This window comes from Corvus cornix, chromosome 10 (genome assembly GCF_000738735.6).
Source record: "Corvus cornix cornix isolate S_Up_H32 chromosome 10, ASM73873v5, whole genome shotgun sequence".
NCBI classification, from domain to species: Eukaryota; Metazoa; Chordata; class Aves; order Passeriformes; family Corvidae; genus Corvus; species Corvus cornix.
The window spans coordinates 17,079,834-17,103,597 of record NC_046340.1 but is presented as its reverse complement, the minus strand read 5'-3'; the positions used below and the strand labels follow the sequence as shown (position 1 = coordinate 17,103,597).

At 37.9% G+C, this 23,764-nt stretch overlaps 1 protein-coding gene across 10 annotated transcripts in view; it reads left to right on the top strand.

The window, feature by feature from the left end:
• The window catches only part of HERC1 (HECT and RLD domain containing E3 ubiquitin protein ligase family member 1), a 102,721-nt gene that overhangs the window by 34,642 nt on the left and 44,315 nt on the right, over positions 1 to 23,764 (top strand). For 9 of the 10 annotated variants that reach the window (XM_020583506.2, XM_020583505.2, XM_039557577.1 and 6 more), the window contains exons 3-25: positions 31 to 126; positions 430 to 624; positions 2,163 to 2,474; positions 2,796 to 2,892; positions 4,455 to 4,598; positions 5,164 to 5,291; positions 6,120 to 6,264; positions 6,359 to 6,530; positions 7,609 to 7,743; positions 8,516 to 8,681; positions 9,225 to 9,350; positions 10,152 to 10,373; positions 11,570 to 11,722; positions 11,900 to 12,032; positions 12,543 to 12,734; positions 13,219 to 13,440; positions 14,334 to 14,507; positions 15,739 to 15,853; positions 15,948 to 16,068; positions 17,429 to 17,600; positions 19,574 to 19,880; positions 21,186 to 21,306; positions 21,570 to 21,621. In XM_020583506.2, the coding sequence (XP_020439095.1) occupies positions 31 to 126; positions 430 to 624; positions 2,163 to 2,474; positions 2,796 to 2,892; positions 4,455 to 4,598; positions 5,164 to 5,291; positions 6,120 to 6,264; positions 6,359 to 6,530; positions 7,609 to 7,743; positions 8,516 to 8,681; positions 9,225 to 9,350; positions 10,152 to 10,373; positions 11,570 to 11,722; positions 11,900 to 12,032; positions 12,543 to 12,734; positions 13,219 to 13,440; positions 14,334 to 14,507; positions 15,739 to 15,853; positions 15,948 to 16,068; positions 17,429 to 17,600; positions 19,574 to 19,880; positions 21,186 to 21,306; positions 21,570 to 21,621 (3,700 nt within the window). The remainder of the gene's footprint in view (positions 1 to 30; positions 127 to 429; positions 625 to 2,162; positions 2,475 to 2,795; positions 2,893 to 4,454; positions 4,599 to 5,163; positions 5,292 to 6,119; positions 6,265 to 6,358; positions 6,531 to 7,608; positions 7,744 to 8,515; positions 8,682 to 9,224; positions 9,351 to 10,151; positions 10,374 to 11,569; positions 11,723 to 11,899; positions 12,033 to 12,542; positions 12,735 to 13,218; positions 13,441 to 14,333; positions 14,508 to 15,738; positions 15,854 to 15,947; positions 16,069 to 17,428; positions 17,601 to 19,573; positions 19,881 to 21,185; positions 21,307 to 21,569; positions 21,622 to 23,764) is intronic. The other variant, XM_039557582.1, reaches the window with a different exon arrangement.

The following is a 23,764-nucleotide window of genomic DNA, read 5'->3' as shown; positions in this document are numbered from 1 at the left end:
TCTCCTAATAACAACATTTAAACGTTGCAGGGATCATCTGCTGATCGAAGTCAGTGGAGAGAGCCAACCAGAACATCTGATGGCTTATGTTCTCTGTATGAGGCAGCTCTGTGCTTATTTGAAGAGGTATGTCTTGAAAAAACTTTTTAAGTTATTGTAGTTTACTTCCCCTTCAAACATGTGATTGGTGTGCACATGTGGCCATAGTCCAGTCTTGGCCAAATTATTCTGGGGCAGAAGAGGTGAAAAAAACATTGAAAAACTAAGATGTAGTGAAACAGTCATTTGGGCAAGCTAATGATGTGGTCATTGTGATTTGTATTTTAGGCAGTTACCACGTTGAGGGGCAGTTAAAGCTGTATTCAACATCGTGACTGTATAGGAAGAAGTATAAAATGTTACTGTGTAATAAATCTCTGGTTTGAACAGGTTTGTCGAATGGCTTCAGACTATTCTAGGACATGTGCTAGCCCTGACAGCATTCAAACGGGAGATGCTCCCATTGTGTCGGAGACCTGTGAAGTGTATGTGTGGGGCAGTAACAGCAGTCATCAGCTGGTAGAAGGAACTCAAGAGAAAATACTTCAACCCAAGCTTGCTCCAAGTTTTTCTGATGCACAGACGGTGAGTGACATTTATTAGTGGTACATTATGTAACATTCAGCAGCTTCATAGTCACAGTATAAAATTGAAAGATAGTACTTTATTTCTGTGTGTCAAGTTGTAATGAAGGGATGATGCTCAGAACTGGTCACACGTTATTTTACTGTGAGTATCTTGCTACTTTTATTGATGCCCGGGAAAAACATTCTGGTTTGTTTCTAATGACACACAGATAAATATCCATGTAACAAGAATGACCTGACTTGCTCTGTGGAGACAAGTTCAGTTGCCTGTAGTTGTTTGGGTGGGTTTGATTTTGTTGGTTTGTTTTTTGTTGTTGTTAGTTTTTTTAATGTTGGTTAAAAGGTGTCTTAACTACTCCATCTTCTTTTCCACTGGTGGTTTTCACACCCAAGATTGCCAAGTCTAAAACTTCAAACTGGGCTAGCTGCTGACACAGCAGCCTTAGCAAGCTTTCTGAAATCAGTGTGCATGCTCTTTCTGCTCTCAGTCACAGATTCTGCAGTTGCAACTGATGTGTGACCCAGAATATAATAGTTTGCTTTTCTGGTACTATATTGGTTTTGCAGTGTTTACTTAAGTAAAAGCACTTTTTTGGTCACTAGACAATTTAGGTGCGTTTTCTGAAATAGTTTCTATGGACGTCACTGATGTATTTTGTATTCCAGTGGGCTGCATGACTGGAAATCATAAAACAAGTTTATCCATTCAGAAAACTTTCAAAACATTCAGAAGACTAATACACAAGAATGGAATGCATGATCCGAATGAATGGGTTACTCTTTTAATAGTTCTGTATACAACTCTACAACAGATTTATGTGATTTTTCCACTTAGCCTTCATTGATGATTGTTGTAGGATTATCTAGATGAAGACATTAATTCCTGTTAAATGGGGCTGTTTTATGATGTGCTTTTATGCTTCAGATGGAACCTGCTCTGCACTTCTGCTGTGTTAAGATTCCTATAGGGAATTATTTCTGTGTTAGTCCATTAGCAGTTGGGACATTCCTCAGCCGAGCGCTGACTTCCCAATAGGGGCAAGTCCATATTTTCTTAAAAGCTTTTAATCTTATTTCTTAGATGTTCACGTAATTAAAATGCGTAGTCTCAAGTGAGTGGATTTTTAGCATTTGGCATATTTCTGTAATGTTACCACTAGGTACTGATTAAAATTAAGCAAAACCTACAGTGTTCTATCAAGCTGTTACTTTGTCTTTTTTGCTTTAAAAAAGTTAAGATTTCCAGCCATGAGTTTGGGAGATCTGAATGCAGCACAAGTTCTGTAGTCTGTAGAAGAGATAAGGATAAAATAATCGCTGTTTACATATTTTAGTCATGAAAATAGATTTAATCATAAAATATTTTCCAATAATTTTGGTTCTACTGCTTGCTGAAGTCCAAATTGTTTTTAATTTTTACATTATGTTATATGAAGAAACCTGAAATTCTGTTTAAAAATACAGACTTCTAGACCTATATGTGAATTTTTGATTTATCTAATCTCTGCATTTCTCTGTACTTTTTTCTCTTTGTAGATTGAAGCTGGACAATATTGTACATTTGTCATTTCTACGGATGGTTCTGTTAGAGCCTGTGGGAAAGGCAGCTATGGGAGACTGGGACTGGGAGACTCCAATAATCAGTCCACATTGAAAAAATTGACTTTTGAGCCTCATAGGTCTATTAAAAAGGTGTCATCTTCAAAAGGATCTGATGGTCACACTTTAGCATTTACAACAGAAGGGGAAGTCTTCAGCTGGGGTGACGGTGACTACGGAAAACTGGGACATGGAAATAGTTCAACGCAGAAATATCCCAAACTTATTCAGGGTCCCCTGCAAGGAAAGGTATGTTTTGTATAGTAGAGCACCTGTTTTATTTCTGTTCAGTAGGGATGTTGTGTAAAGTTTGAAATATATAAAATATCATGATGTTAAAGCTACTTGATAAATAAATCATTAGCAGTTTTACATATAAACGTGCCTTTTTATGGACTTACTTCCCCTTGTCATATAAATAGAAAAGATTGCAAAGATTGTATGTACTTGATCCACGGGAATGAACAAGTTAGTTTATGTAGACTCCTTCTGAAACTTGACTCTCCCAAGCTTTCAGACTTCCTACTGATTTGTGTAAAAACTTAATCTTTCTTTTTGTGTGTAATGTAGGTGGTAGTGTGTGTGTCAGCAGGCTACAGGCACAGTGCTGCTGTTACAGAAGATGGAGAGCTGTACACATGGGGAGAAGGAGACTTTGGAAGATTAGGTAATTTGAAAATTTCTTGAGATGCTTTTGGAAAAGTTCCTGTGTCTAGTAATGATTTTATACATCTATTTACTTTGTCCTCTAATTGTCCCCTCTGTGTACCCATATACATGTACTCAGGTGTGTGCATACAGGTGACCAGTGCAGAAGACTCTTAAAAGTTTTTAATGCAGTTAATTTTACAAAGTTTTTTAAGATTTTTCATTTCAAGGCAAGCTGCTTTTATTCATTCCTAAGACTATATGGTTGCTAATGCCGCTGGAATGTAAACAGTAGACATTTTAAATAAACTGGATTTCTAGATAAACCTCATCTAGTGTGATGGTAGAATGATTCTTTGAATGGTTAGCCGTAACTGGCTAATAGTATCAAGAGTCTGATTCTGATAAGGATACTTGATGTTAAGTTGCCATAATGGCTTAGTGTCTTTTTACTGTAATACATCTAAAAAGTTAGTTTTAACCAAAACAAGAAACCCTGTATACTGTGTGCTTCAAGTTCACTTGTCTGTTTCATCATCTTTGCTGTACAGCTGCTATGCTATGCCTGGTATAAAACCACCCTTCTTAAGTAGATTCAGTTGAACCAACAGGTTTTGCATAGAAAATTGTTTCAAGTTGGGCTTTAGTTCCCTTCTGTTTTCTCTTCTTTGAGTGCCATAGTCACCAAGTATAGAGGGGTGAAAGCAGGCAAGTGGCAGGGGTGGAAGATGAGAACAGTGTTTAACAGTTACAGCTTTCAAGGGCATCAGTAGAAGTTCTGAGTGTTATCCCTGTTGTTAAGAACTCTGTGTTGGAGGTTTAACTGGAATTTTGGTGGGAATTGTGGAAACGTTCTCCTTGAGTTTTAGATTAATATGGAGTTTGGATGTTTTTGGGGGGGTCTTGGAGTGTGCAATGTTCCAGCACACAGCTAAAAAGTAACGTTTCATTAAGTTATAGGGAGTTGTTCGTATTTAATCAGTTATGGATACCAGTGGTATTAATTTTCCTCTCTTCTCTATTTTTCTTCCATGTCCACAGAATTTAGTTTAGTAGTTTAGTAGAAATAAAATTTTTTATAAAGTAGGTGATAACTGTAATGTATTTGGTTTCTGCAGAAAGGACCCGTTAGAACTGTGGCTGTCTAAAGGCAGCTGAGGGACTGATCTGTCCTGTCTGTGCAGTATTGATGGGAGTGGCAAAGTGCCCTTATTGCAGCTTCCTCATGCTGTGCAGGATACCTGCTGCCCGGTATTGGGAAGTCTAGCTACCTAATCAGCTGGTATTAAAGGCAGTTGTACTAGCAATTCTTCTTATTTCTTTTCAGCTAGGTAGAAAATAGTCATAAGTTTCAGAAGCAGTGAGATACGAACAGGTGCTCTGGAGTATGTCATAAAGATTAAATGTTTAACTTTACCACAGATGTCTTCCAAACCTTACTATGAATCTTACCAAAAGTGGGCAGAAATCATCATTTGTGATGACTGCAGTACACATGAAATTTGCAAAATCTTAAGATTGCAAAACAAAATAGAACTTAAATCTTCACAAAAAGAAAATACTTTTTTCATTTTTCCTTAGGTCATGGTGACAGCAACAGCCGCAACATTCCAACTTTAGTAAAAGATATTAGCAATGTAGGAGAGGTTTCCTGTGGCAGTTCACACACAATAGCTCTGTCTAAAGATGGGAGAACAGTGTGGTCGTTTGGAGGAGGAGACAATGGTAGGTAAAACTAATGTTTTGGTAGTAATTTTTGTCTTATTCCATCTGCCTCATAGTTTTAGTACTCCTTGCAGTTTGGTTGTGGTTTTTATTACTCATTTGGTAGCTGTTCAAGGAAAGGATTTTTATAAAATCTAAATACAATATTTGAAATTCACCTGCAAGATTATGGGGTTTAAAAAAGGATTTTCAGCAGGGGAGGGGTTTCACAGCACAGAAAGGTCAGTGAATGGATGAACAATTCTGGAAAAAATGTGCTGACGACTTTCAAATAAGCTCACTCATGATATGACAGTAGCTATTCACATCCTACAAACTATTACATTTAAACTGCCTGGGATTAGTATTTAAATTCTGAAATAGTCCATAATAAATATATATTTCTTCAAGTCTGCAATTAATTACTGTAATTGAAAGAGAATAAGTTTTAAAAATATGTAATATGTTTTAATTTTAAAAATCCACTCTGACATTCTTGGTAATCCAAAAAGAATTCTTTTGGGGTACTTTTAATTACTGTCTATCCATTGAAAATACCTTCCAGTTGTGTTTCCTCCTTTTGCAGGCAAACTTGGCCATGGAGATACAAATAGAGTATATAAACCTAAAGTTATAGAAGCCTTGCAAGGAATGTTTATTCGAAAAGTTTGTGCTGGAAGCCAGTCTTCACTTGCCTTGACATCAACAGGGCAGGTAGGCAAAGCCAAGTTTTCACTCAAATTACGAGAGCTGGTGAACAAGGTGGTGTAGGTTCACATTATCTCAATATTTATTATTTTGACTGTTGGGACGATGTTCAACTAGTACTTAAGTAGAAGTGAAGTCCTTGATTAGAGATTGAAGTACCTAATGCACAAGAGTAATTCAAAATGTGCTTTTCAAGATTCTTGCTTAGTCGCAGAAAACATAGTATTTTTAGGTTAATAAATGTAACCAGCATAAAATCAAATTGGATTCAAGAAACAAACAGCAGTGAAATCCTTGTAATTTTTAATACGGTAACCCGCTCAGGTGATTAGGTGGTTTAATAGGTTTTTAAAATATATGTGTATATTAGAATATAGGTGTTAACTACAACTTTTATTTCTAATCTGAAAAATCTCAGGAGACGTTGGAGGTAAATGTTGAGGTGGTAAAGGGGGCCCTTCCTGGTATGATGGATGCATGTAATCCAGTAAGCATTTCCATGTGTGTAACCCACCTGGGCTCCCCACCCTCAGCTCTGTGACTCAGAGACAGTGCATTTTCAAAGTGCAGATTTGGAACGTTAACATTCACTGTAGCAGTTTGTTTTCCTGCAGCAGCCTCCCCAGTGCTGTGCTCTGTGGCCAGTCACCTCAGTGGCTGGAGGAAGGAATGCCCACTTGATGAGATGTGTGTTCCAGTCAGGAAAGTCCTGTGCAAGTTGTGTTGAAAGTGTAATTGCAGTTATTGTGCAGGTGGTTTGCTGGAATGTTGTTTGTTGTGCTCACCAGTAACAGAAGTCTGACCTGTGTCTATTTTGTGGTTGGTTTGCTCCAGGTTTATGCGTGGGGCTGCGGGGCCTGCCTTGGCTGTGGCTCTTCGGAGGCAACTGCTCTCAGACCCAAGCTCATTGAAGAGCTGGCTGCTACCAGAATAGTTGACATTTCCATTGGGGACAGTCACTGTTTGGCACTTTCTCATGGTAAAGAGAATAAGGTGTAAAAATACATAATCCTCCTCTTGATCAAAAGCAGTTGTATCTCAGCTTTTGTTTTCTGCTTTATTTATGTTTATAGATAATGAAGTTTATGCTTGGGGTAACAATTCAATGGGACAGTGTGGTCAGGGAAACTCTACTGGCCCCATTACTAAACCGAAGAAAGTAAGTGGTTTAGATGGAGTTGCAATTCAACAGATTTCAGCAGGAACATCCCATAGCCTTGCCTGGACAGCTCTTCCAAGGGACAGGTAACAATGACATTTGGGACAGATATAATTTTATTCTTTTATACAAGTCCACTTTGGGATACATTTATTTCCTGAAGGTGTTCCCACATCATGTGTGTCAAGCATTCTTGTTGTAACGTTTTAGTCTGGAAAGTCTTCTTCCTCTCCTCTTTCCTCCTTCATCTTCTCTAATTGTTGCATGTTACAAGTGAAAATGTATCAGCACCAAAGATGTGGATATTTCTTTGTATAGGAAAGAGGTGTTTCTTTCGTGCAGTTAGACAATGTTTACTAAAAAGTTAGTGGGAAGGTGAAACAACTCAGTATTTTTTATTTTTTGCTTCTGAGGGGATTTTTTTTTATGGCTTGGGAAGTTTCTTTTAGTGTAGTAAGGAGTACACTAATCAGGAGACTTTGGGAAAGGGGGAAGTTCAGACAAATTACTGAGGTGCATTGAGAGATTTAAAAAAAATTCTGTATAGTTACATGTTAAAGTAAAAATAAGTACCTAAATAAATAGCTTGGTTATTAATATACAGTAACTCAAATAATACTTTTACACCAAAGATGTTAGCAAGTGATTGAAGTAAACCAGTAAACTTTTATGTATGGATTAACAAAAGGAACAGACAAACTTAGTATTTGGAGGATAATTCAAGAAGAATTTCAAATGCCCTGTTTTCAAGGGAGCTATCAACTAAGGGAATAGTGAGACTCAAATAGGACCAAGTGGTAGTTCCCCTTTTGAATTCTCCCTTCATTTTATCAAAGTCTTTAATCTGGCATTTATACTAAAACCAGCTTTATGAGTACTGGTCAGCCTTTGCATGAATCAGATTAAATGCATATGGCTTCAGGTTTATGGCATTGAGGTGTTTTTCTGCATAAATGTGAAGCGTTTGATTGTAAAGAGTTTTACAGAAAAAAGAGTAGAGAATACTTTCATGGGTCAGGAAGCTGGTCTGCCGTAGTTGGACTAGTTTGCTCTAAGAAAGAAACCGGTTTAGTTGCAGTGTGTATTCAACCTGGTTAAACTGTTAATTTATTAAAGCAGTTAAAGCATTTCCAGAAGGTAATTTACTTTGATGTTTGATTCCAGGCAAGTTGTGGCATGGCACAGACCCTATTGTGTCGACCTTGAAGAAAGTACCTTTTCACATCTTCGTTCTTTTCTCGAGCACTACTGTGACAAAATTAACAGTGAAATTCCTCCTCTTCCTTTTCCTTCATCAAGGTACGTCCAGCATATGCATGTTACAGATCTTTATATTTGTTTTCTCTTTCCAGCAGTGGTGAATGGCTTAGTCCTGGTTAGTCTGTTCTTTAACAAACATAAAAACCTGCTCACTCAGGTGCCATTTGTTTTGAATTACTCTAGTGTCTGTGTATAACAGAGGAGCTTTACAGTGTCTCAAATGTAGCAGGATCTTTAGTCTGAAATGTATTTTCATTATGCAGTGAATTACATGCTTTACTTCAGGGTTTTCCTTTGAAACACGTTTTTCTTTGTAGTTGAAATGTATTTACTATTTCTGTGTTGTCAGTTCTTACTCCTGTAACCAGTGTCTCAAATTCTTTTTAAGAGGACTAGAAATGAATATCCAGACTTTGTTTTTAACCCAATTGCTGTACTCCTAAATCTTCTGAGAGAAGATTACATTTATTACTTCTTAAAAGTTGGGGTTTTTTCCCCCTCTGTGCATAATATTATTGTTTATTTCTGTATTTTGGGATGGTTTTGTCTCATAATTCATGGGACTACTAATCGAAAGTGAATGTTTGTTGCAACCATTGTCCACAAATACACTTCTCTATTTAAGTTTCAGGTTTTTTTAAGCAGATTGGCAGTAAGTTTCTCAGAGGAGTTTCCTTAAACTCCCAGCTGGAATTTACTTGCCTTTCTGGTATGAAAAATCCAGGGAGAGTTAAAAGCTTACTGCACAAATAAGTGGAAGGGAGTAATCCTAATAATAGGAGAGGTTAACAGGTATGTATTTCTTTTACAGGGAACATCACAATTTTCTTAAATTGTGTTTGAAGCTGCTTTCTAATCACCTTGCACTTGCACTGGCTGGAGGTGTAGCCACTAGCATTCTTGGCCGGCAGGCTGGTCCTCTTCGAAATCTCTTGTTCAGACTGATGGACTCTTCTGTCCCTGATGAAATTCAGGAAGTAAGTAATGCCTTGTTGTTTACATGTGAAAATTGTACTACTCTCTTCCCTTTTTTTTCTGACTGTGTAGTTAAATATTTATCTGATTTTCTGAACGATTCTGACTTGCCAGTTTTACGCATTAAAGTTAAAAAATGTAGTCACCCTCACTGTTTTATGATCTGAAAGCAGAGGAGAATGTTTGCATAAGAATTTCAGAAAACTGCTTTATTTTGTAGCTTTTAAATTATTCTTCCTTGTAATAATGAATCTAAAATGTTATTGTTGTGGATTGAGTAACTAACTTGGTTGAGTAATTCTCTTAAGATGCACTCTTACAGGAAATAGCAACTTTTGTTGGTCTTGTTTCACTCCTTCAGTGTACCGCACACGTTTGCATCACAGCATAAAAGATCAGTGTGCTGTTGCGTGGTAGAATTCTGATATTAAATTGAGCAGATATTTGGGATATATCATTTGTGATGTACTGTATTTTTTAAGGATACAGGTGAGTTGATTATTCCTCCTTCACTGAAGAAGTATTTTCTGCTGCTCCAATTTTAGGTTGTAATTGAGACTCTGTCAGTTGGAGCAACTATGCTACTTCCTCCATTGCGAGAGAGAATGGAATTGCTACATTCTCTTCTACCCCAAGGTCCTGATAGATGGGAAAGCTTATCAAAAGGACAGGTAAGGTCAACTAAAAATATGCCTGGGAGCAGTTGTGGTTTGCTTTGGGTTTTTCTGTGAGAACATCTTGAGCTGTGAGGTGAGCCTCATTTGCTGAGTGCAAGCACGTTTCTGGGGAGATGCAGTGCAAACCCTGTGTAACAAAATCTGTAGGGTAGCCTGACTAAGCCAGAATGGAGTGAGGCAGGGAGCACTGCTTGTTTTCTCAGGTGAAGGTCAGCTACAGAGAACTTAGGAATTCCTGTGGTACTGTACCCAGATTAGTTTAAAGATTAGATATTTTTGAATACTGGATTGATTTAACAAGCCTTGGTAACAGAAAATCAACTGTTTTCTGGGATGAATACTTGTATAATGCTTTCCCTACATGGAGTTCACCCTACTTTGCAAAGATGACTGCAAGGTTCTTTTTTGTACCTTTTTCCTATGTACAATGTAGAAAAATCGTATGTCCCCCACCTGTCTTCCCAAATAATCAGATAACCAGGACAGACTGGAGAAAGTGTTTGGTTCAGTGTCTTAACCTCATTGCCCACCATATGGACAATCTAGTTTCTGTCTCTCTTAGTCTCAGATTTTTACTGGGTATGGTCACTCTAATTCAGTATAATTTTCCATTCTCTAATAGTACAGTTCTTCAGGAAAACCTGGAGTATTTTGGTAAAGCCCTCCAGCTTATTTCTGTGTCCCATTAGAATATTTTTATTGGGTAACTATATGCCCAATAGTTTTTTCTTCTTAGCTCATTATTTTATCTTTATTAACAAAGAGTGATTTTTATGTCTAAACATTTTTCTTCAGAGAATGCAGTTGGACATCATTCTGACAAGCTTGCAGGATCACACCCATGTAGCTTCCCTGCTTGGCTATAGCTCCCCATCTGATACCACAGAAACTTCCTCATTGTGTATCAGCTATGGAAACCTCTCTGATCAAGCATATGCTGTCCAGAGCAGTCATCCGGATACTCATCTAGCTGAAATATTAATGAAGACTCTTCTAAGAAACTTGGGATTTTATACAGTATGTATACGCTTTATATTAATTTATTTTTTTTTATTAAATCAATTTTTGACAGTTCGAAGGGTAACTCCCCCCATCTTAAGAAAATGATGCTCATTTTGTTTATTCAAAGTAGCAGTGCCACATGTATTTGTCTTTAAGTGGACTAAAGTCAGTTAAATCATCTCTAACAGTATTAATATTGCTACTAATAATAGGTTTTAATATTGCTATTGTGGTATTTATTGTTTAAGGTGCCTTATGTAAATGTAGCTGGTCTCATATCAGATTATTTTATTGCTCTTGCTTTGGCTTCAGATTTTTTGGGAGATAAAATGTAACACAAGAAGTAAATTGATTGTATGCGGTGTTTGTCAGTATAATCTCAGCCACCAGGGAACAATAAGCAGACACCAGATAAATCTGTTTAATTAACTTCACTAGGGTAACTACCTTGTAGTAGAGCAGCAAGTGCAGGTCAGCTGCCTTATTAAACACAGTGTGTCAGCCAGATTGGTGTTCTTAGAAAGTGTAGGGGAGCGTGAGAGCAAATCATTGACTCAGCTTTTTATTCAACCAGCCAGTTAAACACAACAGCCAGAAGAAATCAGAGGTTTGGACTTCACTGGCATATGTGTGGAGCTCCTCAGGGCAGGGTGGCAGTGTTTCGTTCTTCTCTCTAGACCTCCCCCAGTCAGGGAGGTAGAATTGTCTGCCTTGAATTGGCTGCTTGAAACCAGCTCTGTTTTTCCAATGGATTCCAAAGGAAGTCAAGTAGCCATCTGTGTTGTGCTTGTATAATCATCCTAGATAATGCAGGGAAGGATTCTAATGTGAGACATCTTCTGCATCAGCCCACAACAGATCCTAAGGAATTATTACTTATTTTAACACATTGTGCTTTGGGGGCTAGGTTAGGAAGGGAGTTTTTTAATCTAGTTATCCTTGGGGAGGTGAATAAAAAAGCATTGCTGCATGTGAAAGAAACATTTTAAGGGATGTTCACCTGACAGCTACCACAGTCACTCCTGTGACATGATAAACAATTGTAGTTTTGAGTTTGGTTATCCCGTGATCCACTTGACATTATCCAATTACTCCAGTCATTACACGTGCACATAGTAAAGATAAAAATGCTTCTTTTTAGATGATAGCTAAGTATTATAGCACTTGAAGCAGAGTTAATTGTTATCTTTTCCCCCCTTTTGTCTTAATAGGACCAAGCCTTCGGAGAACTGGAAAAAAACAGTGATAAATTTTTACTAGGTACATCATCATCAGAAAACAGCCAACCTGCTCATCTGCATGAGCTTTTATGTTCCCTGCAGAAACAATTGCTGGCTTATTGCCACATCAACAGTGTTACTGAGGTGCGTGTCCTTATTTTTAGCGTTTAGAAGAGAAAAAATAATTCAGTATTCGTAAGCACCAGAACATTGTAAGTTTCCTTCTGAAAATCTTCTGTGTATTTGAAAGCTAAAGTGATCTTAAATAGTGACCCCCTTATATATATTTACAGAATTATTCTTATGTTTGTTTCCTTCTAGAATTCCAGCAGTGTGGCGCTGCTTCACAAACACCTTCAGCTTTTATTGCCTCATGCTACAGATATCTATTCCCGTTCTGCAACGCTTCTTAAGGAAAGCTCTTGGAATGGTAGTGTTGGGGAAAAACTGAGAGGTAAATGTCCATGGAGAAATCAGTGATGATGGCTCTGTAAGCTTAGGGCACGTTTTCTTTGCTTAGATTTGAATGAAAAGATCCCTTAGTTCTCCTATATCTGCATAAAGTAGGCATTCCCAAATCTCCCCCAAAGGAGGAGATGAAGTGTCTACCTAGGAATGGCATCTGGTTCATGTTTTTGATAGGACATCTTGTGTGCAGGAAAGTACAGGTTGGAGAATGTGAATTCTCCTTTCTATTCACCTTCTCTCCAGAATGTGAATGTGAACAGAATACAGAATGTGCATTATTGTTTCAGTTTCATTAGTTCTAGATTTCTCTTTTAAAAAGTACAATTGTGATTACTGAGAAGTGTGTAACTAACGTAAGATATTAATAAACCCATCAATTCAACCTTTATTATTTAAGACATTCTGAGATAGCTGAGGTGCAATTATTTAACTTGTTAAATTGTGCTTACATAATTCCATAACTGTAACTAATTCAGGTTTGGTTTTTTCTCTGCAGATGTGATTTATGTATCAGCTGCTGGCAGTATGCTCTCTCAGATTGTCAACTCACTGTTGCTGCTGCCAGTGTCAGTAGCTCGGCCTTTGCTGAGTTACCTGCTGGATCTGCTCCCACCTTTAGATCGTCTCAACAGACTCTTGCCTGCTGCAGCCCTTTTGGAAGATCAGGAATTACAGTGGCCTCTTCATGGTGAGTGTAATAACAAACATGTTTTTAATCTGAAAAATAAACAATGGCACCTTTTGTAGCGTAATTTAGCTTTCCCTTTTAGGATGTCTATTTTTTTAAACTGTGTGTCTTGCTACATCTCCTTTTCAATTTCCTTAATGTATTAATATCCCTGTGAAATATTTTTTCTGCTCGAATTGAGTGCAATTATATAGTTTATCAGAACACAAAGAAGTGTGTATTAGACAAAGCAAGTTCTTGGGCAGAGTTTAAAAGAGCCTTTACTTCATGAACAGCTGTGCCATGAATGGTGGTGGCCTCTGCTGCTGCTGTAGTTCCAATGTTCAGCGATCTGTGTGTCCTAGCTGCTGTTTCTTCAGTTGAAAGATTGCTGATTGAGGGGCAAATCTTCTATTAACTGGGAAATATTAGCAAGATCTGCCATTAATTTTGGAATTTGTAACACCTGAGCATTGGTTACTAACCTGGCCGTGAATACTTACAGGTGGCCCTGAGCTAATCGACCCAGCGGGCGTGCCCCTGCCGCAGCCTGCCCAGTCTTGGGTGTGGCTGGTGGACCTGGAGAGGACAGTGGCCCTGCTCATCGGGCGCTGCCTGGGGGGGATGCTACAGGGCCCTCCAGTGTCCCCTGAAGAGCAGGACACGGCCTACTGGCTCAAAACCCCGCTGTTCAGCGATGGAGTGGAAATGGATATTCCTCATTTAGGTGAGCTGTTCAGTGCAAGTGGCTAATGGTTGTTGTAAATATTTGTGTTCAGGTGTGCAGTTTCTGATGGTGTTTGAATAAGTCTCTGTACTTAAGGTTTGTCTTTCAGCATTCTTGTCTATTTGTGTAGTAATACAAAAAGTTCCAAAATGGTATTTAAGTATGTGATGTAGTTTATAAAGGGTCTTGGAAATGCATACAGGAGAAAAAAATCCCAGTTTCTCAGTGAAAGACTATGGACTTCACAGAGTTAAGTGGAAATGTTTTAATCTTAGATGTTCAGCATTTAACAGAGACTCCAGGGACTCAATTTTTCATATTAATTATTGGAAAATCTCTTATATTTTATTCTACTTGCAAAATGAATATTTTATTAATTAGAAACAATGCTATTAAATAGCAAACTTCAGTCTTTATGATCTACCAGAATTGTTAATGACTCAGCAATGGTGTTCCAGTCATCCCTTCCTATCTGAATGGGGCACTTGCTTTTGCTTCTTTGCGCCCTGTTCCTCTTAGTTCACATCTCCTCTTCCCCCCTCTGGTTCTGAGTAGGTTACTTCAAGACTTATTTACAAGACAGAGCGTTTTGAAATGGGTGCAGGCAGTAGTTGCAGATGTATAGCTGTGCAGTTCAGGTAAAATGAATGATACAGATTTATGCTATTGAAGAAGAGTTGGATAATGCATCTAAATCTCCATAGGTTTTATGTAGATTGTATTTTAAGTCACTTCCTTATGTAAGATAAATTTGTGGAAGGACAATGACATGTCTTGATTTTTTTTTTTTAAAGTAAGAGGAAAGTGAAAGCTGGTTTAAATGCTATTAGATAGATGTGTGTAATCCTCAAAATTTGCAGAGTTTAATTTCTTTGGTATTTCCCTTCTGTTAGACAAATGCATGAGCTCCTTGTTAGAAGTGGCCCTGTCTGGAAATGAGGAACAGAAGCCCTTTGATTATAAGCTGAGACCAGAGATCACAGTCTACGTTGACTTAGCCTTGGGTTGTACAAAAGAGCCAGCAAGGAGCCTCTGGATCAGTATGCAGGACTATGCTGTCAGTAAAGGTAAGGTGTCAAAAATACCTGTGTATGTTGAAAGCAAGTTAAATGCTCCAACTACACTCTTAGCACAATCCTGCATTTTCTTTGGCGACAATTTTTAATTCTACAACACAATAAACTTAATTTATTATTATGTTCCATGATCTTTCTTTTGCTTTTACTTTTACTTTTGACAGTGATTTCAGTGCTTGGCAAACACGTAGCTCAGTGTTGTTTTTCCCTCTGAACTAGTAAGAAGAAACTCTTGTTTGCTTACTCAGTTGTTTTTTCTGTTTTCTGAGTAGAGCAGGGTGAAACTTTCAATTAAAAAGAAAAATTAAAGGGGAGGAGATGGGGAAAGGCAAAGTAACTTACAAAATATGTTAGGAATGGAATGAAGGGGTAAGTCATCTTTTGTTTTTCAAGTCTCTGGGAGGCTGGTCTTACAGTAGTAATAGTTCTTCATGCTTATTGCCTAAAATTTGGGTTTCCTGCTCAAGCTTTCCAGGTTCCTTTTAATGAGATCCACTGAGCATTGCAGTTGTACTGTAACTGCTGTATCCGGAGGTAATTTTCTGTAGCTCTGGCCAAGCTGAGCCAGATAAAGAAAAGAGCAAATGGTATTGTGTGCCTGTTGAGAGCAACACAGGGAATTCTGTTACAGAATTCCACAGAAGTGGGAATTCCAGTAAAAAAAGTGCTGGTTATCTGTTTGCAAAATCTGAGTTGAATGGGCTAGTATGTATAATTTAGGCTATGGAACTGGGTTGCTTAGAAGCTGATGTGGGTCTGCTCTGTTCAGCTCACTGAAAGTTGTATGGTCGTGTTAGCATAGCATCACATGCAAAGTCATGGAACTTGCTGAGGAGCAGGTGTGTTAGACTAGACTTATGTATGGCCAGGTAAGCTTTGTCATTTCTGCAGCAGTTTACAAGGATTTACAGATAATGTTTAACAGAAAAAAATATTTTAAGCATATTTGTAAAGAAAGGGGACAGTAATTTTTTATTCCCCGTGGAAAATTATGGTGCTTTTTGAAGTTTGTTTGGAAGTTCAGTTATTTTTTAGTAGAGCTGTATTATTTTCATAACTGTTCTATTTAAAGTGGGAAAAAGTTATTTTGAAATTAAAAAGTCAGTTCCTTAAAAAAAAAGGGATTTAAATGGATCAAGATATTGAATACAATATTGAAAAAACAAATTTTTTTGGTTTTTGGGAACAGTAGCCAGTTTTGATGAATCCTTTCTATTTTCAGATTGGGATACTGCAACTTTAAGTAATGAATCACTCCTAGACACTGTGTCCAGATTTGTCCTTGCAGCTCTTCTGAAACATACAAGTTTACTTAGTCAAGCTTGTGGTGAGAGCAGGCAAGTAACTTAAAGCTGCTTTTAAAAGTTCAGCTTGACTTCTTGAAAGGAAGTTTAAGTGATTCTTTCTGGCTTGGGTGTGATTTTTCTGCAGGTACCAGCCTGGAAAGGCCTTGGCAGAAGTTTACCGCTGTGTGTATAAAGTTCGGAGTCGCTTGCTTGCCTGCAAGAACATGGAGCTTATTCAGACCAGATCATCCTCCAGAGACAGATGGGTAAGGCTGTACATCTCGTTTCAGTTCTTCTGGCTTTACTGGCTATTATGAAAATATTACATAATGTTAGTTTCATATATATTGCCAGTATTTTCTTCTATCCTGTTGAAAAAACTTCCTGAGTTTTCAAATGAAAATGGGCAGGGTATAATTAGGAGTCCATTAGTCTGAAGCATGTGATATTAAATCAATTAAAGCAAATGATTGGTTGGCATCATTTGACTCAAGCACAGCCTCGAGCCTTGTTTTCCCTGTTCCCATCTCTAGAATGCTGGGCCATAGAAGCCCTACAGCTTAGCTGGAGATGGCTCAGCTGTGCTGAGCAGGCCACAGCTTTGTCTGGCTAGCCGTTCCTGAATCTAGCTGCATTATCTGGGCCTCTAATCTCTGAACCTTTCTCTTCCCCTTCCTTGCCTACCCTTTCTTTCTTCCTCCATGGCCACATTATCTTCTTAGTTCTAGCATTACTTTAAGGTGACTTGTCCTTGTCAGCCCTGTGTGAATGTTTGATATGAGAGCACTGGGCCTGAAAACTGGCAACTTCTGAATCACTTTATTAAGCCAGGTCAGCATTGATGATGGAAGTGTTCAGAAAATTACAGGGTTGGGGCCTATTTGATGATACAAAGTAGTCCTTAAAGCAGATTTCTCTGATAGGATTTTGAATTGTGTTTTACTATCTACAAGCAAGATATTTTTTAATCAACAAAATTCTCATGTAACATCAGGATTAAGAGGCTTTTTAGCTGTATTTAAAGCACTAGTGGTGCTCTTTAAAATAGTGTAGGTGTGTCTCCTACTTTTGATTAATGTTACAAGGATGTGCATGTCTTGCCCACTTCCTTTCTTAGGGTAGGGGGTCTAACATAGCTGCAAGAGACTCAGCACTTCTGAAAGCACTGGGTGTGTGTGCAGTAAGTTCTGTTACTTCCACAAATCCTCAAACTTTAAGATGCAATACAGCAAATCTGATACATGCAGTAGACTTGTTGCTTCAGTTTTAATAGCATTGGGAAAAAGGACCTGGTTTGCTTTTGCACAATATACGCAGGCTTACAGTTTCTAAAGTCTTTGGTGCTGAAGTGTCAAAGTTTGACTGTAGTGTCTAAGTAAAGCATAACAAGGAGACATTTTTCTGTAAATAATCTGAGTCATGATTACAAAAGGAAAATTAAATTTTCCAACCTAAGTATTTAAAACCTTGAATGTAAACAACTGTCTTTGTTGTTTATTTCACACAATATCAGAAGTATTTTTTGATAGAAAATAACCTCTTATTCAATACCTGTGTCATTGTACTTTCATCTTTAATTTTGGTGAGCATTAATTTCACTTCATGTGTGTATTTTTTTGAATCAAGATGCTAGATAACCAAGAATCTGCTGATGTGGATACTCAAGAACATTCTTTTACTCGTACAATTGATGAAGAAGCAGAAATGGAGGAGCAGGCAGAACGGGACAGGGAGGAAGGACACCCAGAACAAGAAGATGAAGAGGAGGAAAGAGAACATGAAGTTATGACAGCTGGTAGTAAGTACTTGTTATGTGTGTCAGTAATGCCGTGTCCTTTGGCAGGAGAGTGTCTTTTTCTCTCTGAGGTAAAAGAGAGAAATTATTTAAAAGATTATGAAAGATTTGCCTGCATAAACATTTTGAGAGGTTTATACAATGGTGTAGTGCTTTTTATTGCTTCAGGACAGTTTTTAGATAAAATGGAATGTGAATACTAAGCAAGTTCACTGCAAATCAGGGCATCTGACATATACCAACACTTCTGTATGCACTGTCTACAAGCCAATTGGTTTCATCTTGTTTTCTCTAAAGTTCTTGTCATTAGATCTCTGAGTTTTCACTACAGTATTTATATAGAGAATTTTGGCTGTGTTTGTATGTGTTATTTTATGTAGTAAGCTTTGAAGGGTAATGTTATTTTGAAGTTTAGAAACAAAACTGTTGATAATAGTGGACTGATTGTGCTGGAATTCACTGCTGCCTTAGAATATCTCTGCTTTTAAAAATGTGGAGGTTTTAGTCAGAGTTTGGTATTTTTAACACTATTTGCCATATTTCCTCCTGGGCTTTCTGAACACCTTGTTTAATTCTTCAGAAGATAGCTTGAAAAAGGTGAATTTCACAAACTGTTGTTACACTGATTGGGGCTTGAAGTCCAGCTTGATGGGGTAGTTAATCCTTCATTTTTGCAGTTTCAGTAAAGCAACAGACAGTCACACAGGGTTGGTTTTTCTCTGTCGTGAGCTGAGTGTTCTCCAAGACAGCATTTGTGTTAGCCTTGGAAAATTTCTGTAGAATGCACATAGCTTAAAAAGTTAAATTGGCTGACTTGAAATATTTTCCATAGCTGCACAATTTTTTTTTCTTTTCCAAATATTGTTCCTCTGGATGCTGTTAGAATGTTTATCTTTTTCAGCCTCTGCTGTCATCACCTGTTTTGCTGACAGTTTCCCATTAGGACTCCCACATTTCTGTTTGGGACCTTACTGACCAAAATGTACGTTACACCTTTAGTTTTATAGGTTTTGTTATTACATGGACAGCGCAGTGGGCTTTCCTGAAAGTGTGCAGTGGAGCTGAAGTTCACATTCATGAGATGATTTGTGGTTCTGGAAGATTTACATGTTACCTGCTCAGTACATGCAGTATGTTTTGCTGCTTGATTTGCAATTATTCTGGGCAAATGCTCAGAGTTCTCAAATTCCACCTGGTCAGGGCCTCTGGGTACAATAAAGGAAATGTATCCAGAAAGATCCAGACAGACAATAGTGTTACATGCACAGATAAGTAGGAAGATGATGGCTCTTTCACTTGTGTTCCTAAGGGATGCTGAACCTGACATGTGGAGTTCTATTCATATCAGTGAAGGAAGTATTTAGTTTTACCTTTGCCTTCCCAAAGGGGAACTGAATCTTTAAAATTAAAATGATTAAATCAAGAGAGCTTTAGTTCTTTGGACATAGATGAGAAGGTCTCTCACGTACTCTTTAGAAGAATCTGGCCCTTTAGACTACAGCAGAATTAAGTAAAGTGAAGGCTAAGAATTTTGATAGGATGTTCATTATACTGCCCAAAGCTAATAAAAGCCTGAAACTGTTCCAGTATCAAATTGGAGATATTCTGGTGTCTGGAATACAGATTTACAGAAGCATTATTTTATATGCATCTGCTAAAAGGCAAACATGAAATAATCTCTTTCTCTTTGATGCTATCCAAACAGGAGTTGAGTTGCAGTAAGACACTGGAAGAGTGTTTGGTGTTCTGTCAAAGTGCATTGTCCTTAATTTTAAAATTAACGTTGTGTAAATGCTCATTTAACTTGTTTGCATGACTTCTTTCATGGCACTGCATTATTATAGTATTCTTTTACTGTTAGAAAAATATTTGTTCTTTACAGTGGGGCAGTTTTTGGCCCAAGATGTAGATGAGTATTTTATTCTCTGTAGCTTTGTCTAGAAGTTAAGACTTTCTTTTTGTGTTGCATGTTACAGAAATATTTCAATGTTTCCTATCAGCCCGTGAAGTAGCTCGCAGTCGGGATCGAGATAGGATGAGCACGGGGACGGGGACTAGACTTGATGATCCACCTCCTCAGTCCCAGCAGGAACGAAGGATCAGCACTGATCTGACAGAAGGGCAGGACGTGTACACTGCTGCCTGCAACTCTGTGATCCACAGATGCGCCTTGTTGATCTTGGGAGTGAGCCCTGTCATTGAGGAGCTCCAGAAGAGAAGGGAGGATGGGCAGCTCCAGCAGCCTCCCTCTGTTGCTCCAGAGGGGATTGGGCTCATGACAAGGTGGGCTTTGCTGACTCTACAGAATGGTTAACTCTTCTCTGCTCCCTTTAGAATTGATTAAATCACCCCAGTTTTCCTCTGAGGATTATTGCAGTTTTTTTAGAAGAAAATTTCTGCTGAGAGCAGTGTTATGCTTCTGTTGAGAATAGTGATTTTTCTTAATTTTCCTTGGCCATGCTAACTGAACCTGAAGAGTTTTATTCTGTGTGGACCCTATTTAAGTTTCAAAGTTGGGCTTAGGGGTAAGTAGTTCAGATCATCAGGTGTACAGACAGCATAAGGTACTTGGAAAAATTACTCATTTTTCCTGTAATTTGTGTTTGGATTTTTTTTTCACCATATGTGTGGTTTTTTGAACTGTGCCACTGTCCTATATAGTACTGTTAAAAAAAATTGTATACGTTTAAAACAAAAGTTTCAAAGCCTATTATGACAAAAGTGTTGTTCATGATGGCTTTTTATAAATATTCCTAACAGAGCCATGGGTAAGACTTGTTGCTAGGTGTAGGAGAAAAAAAAGCCAGACAGCTCGTTGAATGAGAGAAATGTTTAATTTAAATACTATAAGTACTACATAATGCATTTTAATTTTCATAACCTGGGATATTCTTGGTAAAACAGATTTATTCTAAACTTGACCTCCCTAAACTTTTATTCTAGAGATCTTTGAGTTTAAAGTAGAACATAACACAGGAATTGTGATGATACTAGTCTGAGTCTACTTAAGCTTGTACAGTGTACAGAACCCATTTTGATATTTTAAATAAAGATACTGATGGGGAAAATATTAAGATATTAGGAAGATTACATTCATTCAGTACCCTTTTATTCTTTTTGCCTCTTTTTGGAAATCTAGTCCCTAAAGCATGGGTGGCTGCCTCTGTCATTGTCAAAGTGGCTTTCATCTCCAGCATACCAACTTTAGGATGCATTTTATGGGTGGGTTTTTAATAAGTTCAGTGCTTTTTCACCCACTTACTCTGTCTCTGTTTCTTGTCCTCTCAGCTCAGAGTGTTTCTGTTTACTCTGTGTAATACTTAACAAGGCTCTAGAGCAATCACTCATTTGAGGTCGCCATTTGTTCAGTTGACCAGTAAGGCCATTAAGAAGTAACAAAGTTTACTAATACCCTGTATAAGCATAATTGAAGCCATCAGACCACTCTTTTCCTCTTTAATGTGGTCCTGTGATGTTCTGTGATAGTCTGCTCCCAAATAAAACTGTGGTACCTGCTAAATTTGGCTATCAACTCTTACCTTTGTGTAATATCAGTGGTGTTTTTCTGTGTGTGTGCACCTGAAGCAGGAGTGAAAGTCTTACAGCAGAAAGTCGCTCAATCCATGCAAACTCAAGCTACAGACTGATGAAGTCAAGAAGTGAATCTGATTTGTCTCAGCCAGAATCAGATGAGGAAGGTTATTCACTGGTAAGTAAACCAGCATGATGTATTTAGGGATTGTCAATAGAATATTTAGAAGGGAAGTACATCTGAAATATTTGTTTAGCACTATGTTTCAGTACAGTAATTCATTATTGTTAAGAGAAAGCACTAGTGGTAAAAATAATTTGAAATAATTATAACTCTGTTAACTGTCTCACTTTTATGGGTGAGGGATGAAATTTAAGTAATATTATGCACCACATATGATCACCTGAGGAAATGAGGCTTTTATTAATCTTTTAATCTAGAGTGGAAGACGAAATGTTGATTTGGATTTGGCAGCATCACACAGAAAGAGGGGTAAGTTCTATTGTTTACCTAGTGAATACTAACCTAATAAATGTTAATGTTTCTTAAGTTAAACTGTGTTTGCAGTTGCATACAGTTTACAGTTACATAACAGGTGTTAAAGCTGAGCATTTAAAAATAGCATTTAAAATAATTGTTACCTACTGTGTGTTGTGTGAAGTTCTGTTGCTTTGTGGCTTGGTTATAGTATTTCCTTGGTTATAACTCTTCATTCTAGTTTCTAGAATTGTAATGTTCTTTTGAAACAAGTGAGTTTTTCTGTTAAGTGAATCAGAAACATTCATTCTGGTTTTGCTCATGTGACTTCAGGAATAAAAAATTGGGAGAGAAGTTCATATGGAATGTTCTATTCTTGTGCTAACAACGAACTTTTACCATAAAATGTGCTTGTGTCTGGAGAACTTGTATGCAGAAAACACTGCTTTACTTTGCATCCCTTGAATACCAGCACACCTCCAGAACCAAGCAACCACATTTTCTATTGCTCTTTGTTGCTGCTTCATTCTGGGGAATTGCAGTGAGCTCCTTAATAGAAGGTGGTGGCGGGACCAGAAAGTCCCACTTCCCTCTGGATGATGCAGAATCTCTCTGAGAATCATGACTCAGGTCTGCTGTATCTGTAAAAACCATGGGAATATGCAAACAGGGATTAGGTTGAATTATGATATGCCTCAGTAACAGAGGCCTTGATACTTTTGGTAAGGTAAGAGTTCTAGTTTAAAAGGCTTCATCATTAAGCAGAGTACTCAGAGTTTTCATGCCTTCTAAAGTCTTTTGGAATTGTAAAGGATGCTATTAGTGGCAGCACCCATTAGATTTCAATATTTAACTAATGTGGAAAGAAATGCCTTGTCCATGCATAAGCAATTGAAACAGTTGAACAAATAAAGAAATGCACTAGAGCTGCTGTTACTGTGACAGCAGAGGTATCATGGCATTCTCAGGGTTAGAAGATCTATCAGAAAGGCCTCTGTCCGCCCCCTGATCTGCAGGACATTCTTTGAAGTCAGCATTTTTAGCTTTGCCATTAATCTGACACAGAACTCTGTACTTGATATCCTCTGTGTCCTAAAAGTAACCTAGGAAATGATCTTGGATTAGATCTCAGGTGCAATGTCTCATGAATTGTGGTTCCTGGACTGTTGCTTAGGCTGATATTGCTTTGATCAGAAGCCTCAGGAAGTGAGGAACAGTGCAAGAGTAGACTTCATCAACTTTTATTACAGCAAGAAGATTCTGTACCAGGTTTGTAACACTCAGGAGAAAGGGATAAATACAGTGAATCTGTCCAGAACCTAAAAAGAAGTTCAAATAGCTCATTTGCAAACTGAACACTGTGACAGCATGTACAGATGCCTCTGTTTTGGTACTGGGAGTTAATCAGCACACAGCAATGCAAGCTTGTTTGCTTGTGCTGGATGATATATATGCCAGATTTGGTTGATAACCAATACCAGAGTTGATGAATGCAGGGTGTACCTACAGGGAAACATTCCTTATACGCCTGTCAAGGTCAGGAAAAGATCTTTAAATATTTGTGTGATAAATGGATGAGCTGTTCAGCTCAGTGCTTTTTATGGTCTTTTGTCTCTTGTGACATGTCTGTTTTGTGAATCCTAGTTATCTCTTAGAACTGAAGCATGTCCCAGTGTTTGGTGAGGGTGTAACTTGCAGCTTTTTTGGATTGTCCACCCCTTGTCACGTGGCCAGCACAGTGCAGTGCCAGCTATGGATGTTTGGTGAATCCCCTTCAGTTTTATCTTTATTCTTGTGGTGTGCTGTGACTAATAAAGGGGATACTGTATGAGTTCCTATGGTCTTGCAGATGGCTATGGAAGGAAGAGCATTCTCTTTTTACTTAATTAATATTTTAGCTACTCAGTTCAATGTTTATTCTAATTGCCTTTTTAATTTACTCTGTCTAATCAGAAAGAGAACTGGGCTATTCCTACTTCAGCCTGAGGATTCTTTGAGTATCTTGTTCCTTGCTATTACTCAGTTATTTCTGAATTAGTAAACTTTTCCTTCCATCCCTACAGAAAAAATCGTTTTGAGTAATTTTGCAGTAAGGGATGATGAGCAGCACATTGTTGTTTTCTCCTTGTGTTTAAGCTCTTGGTTTTTTCTATTGCTT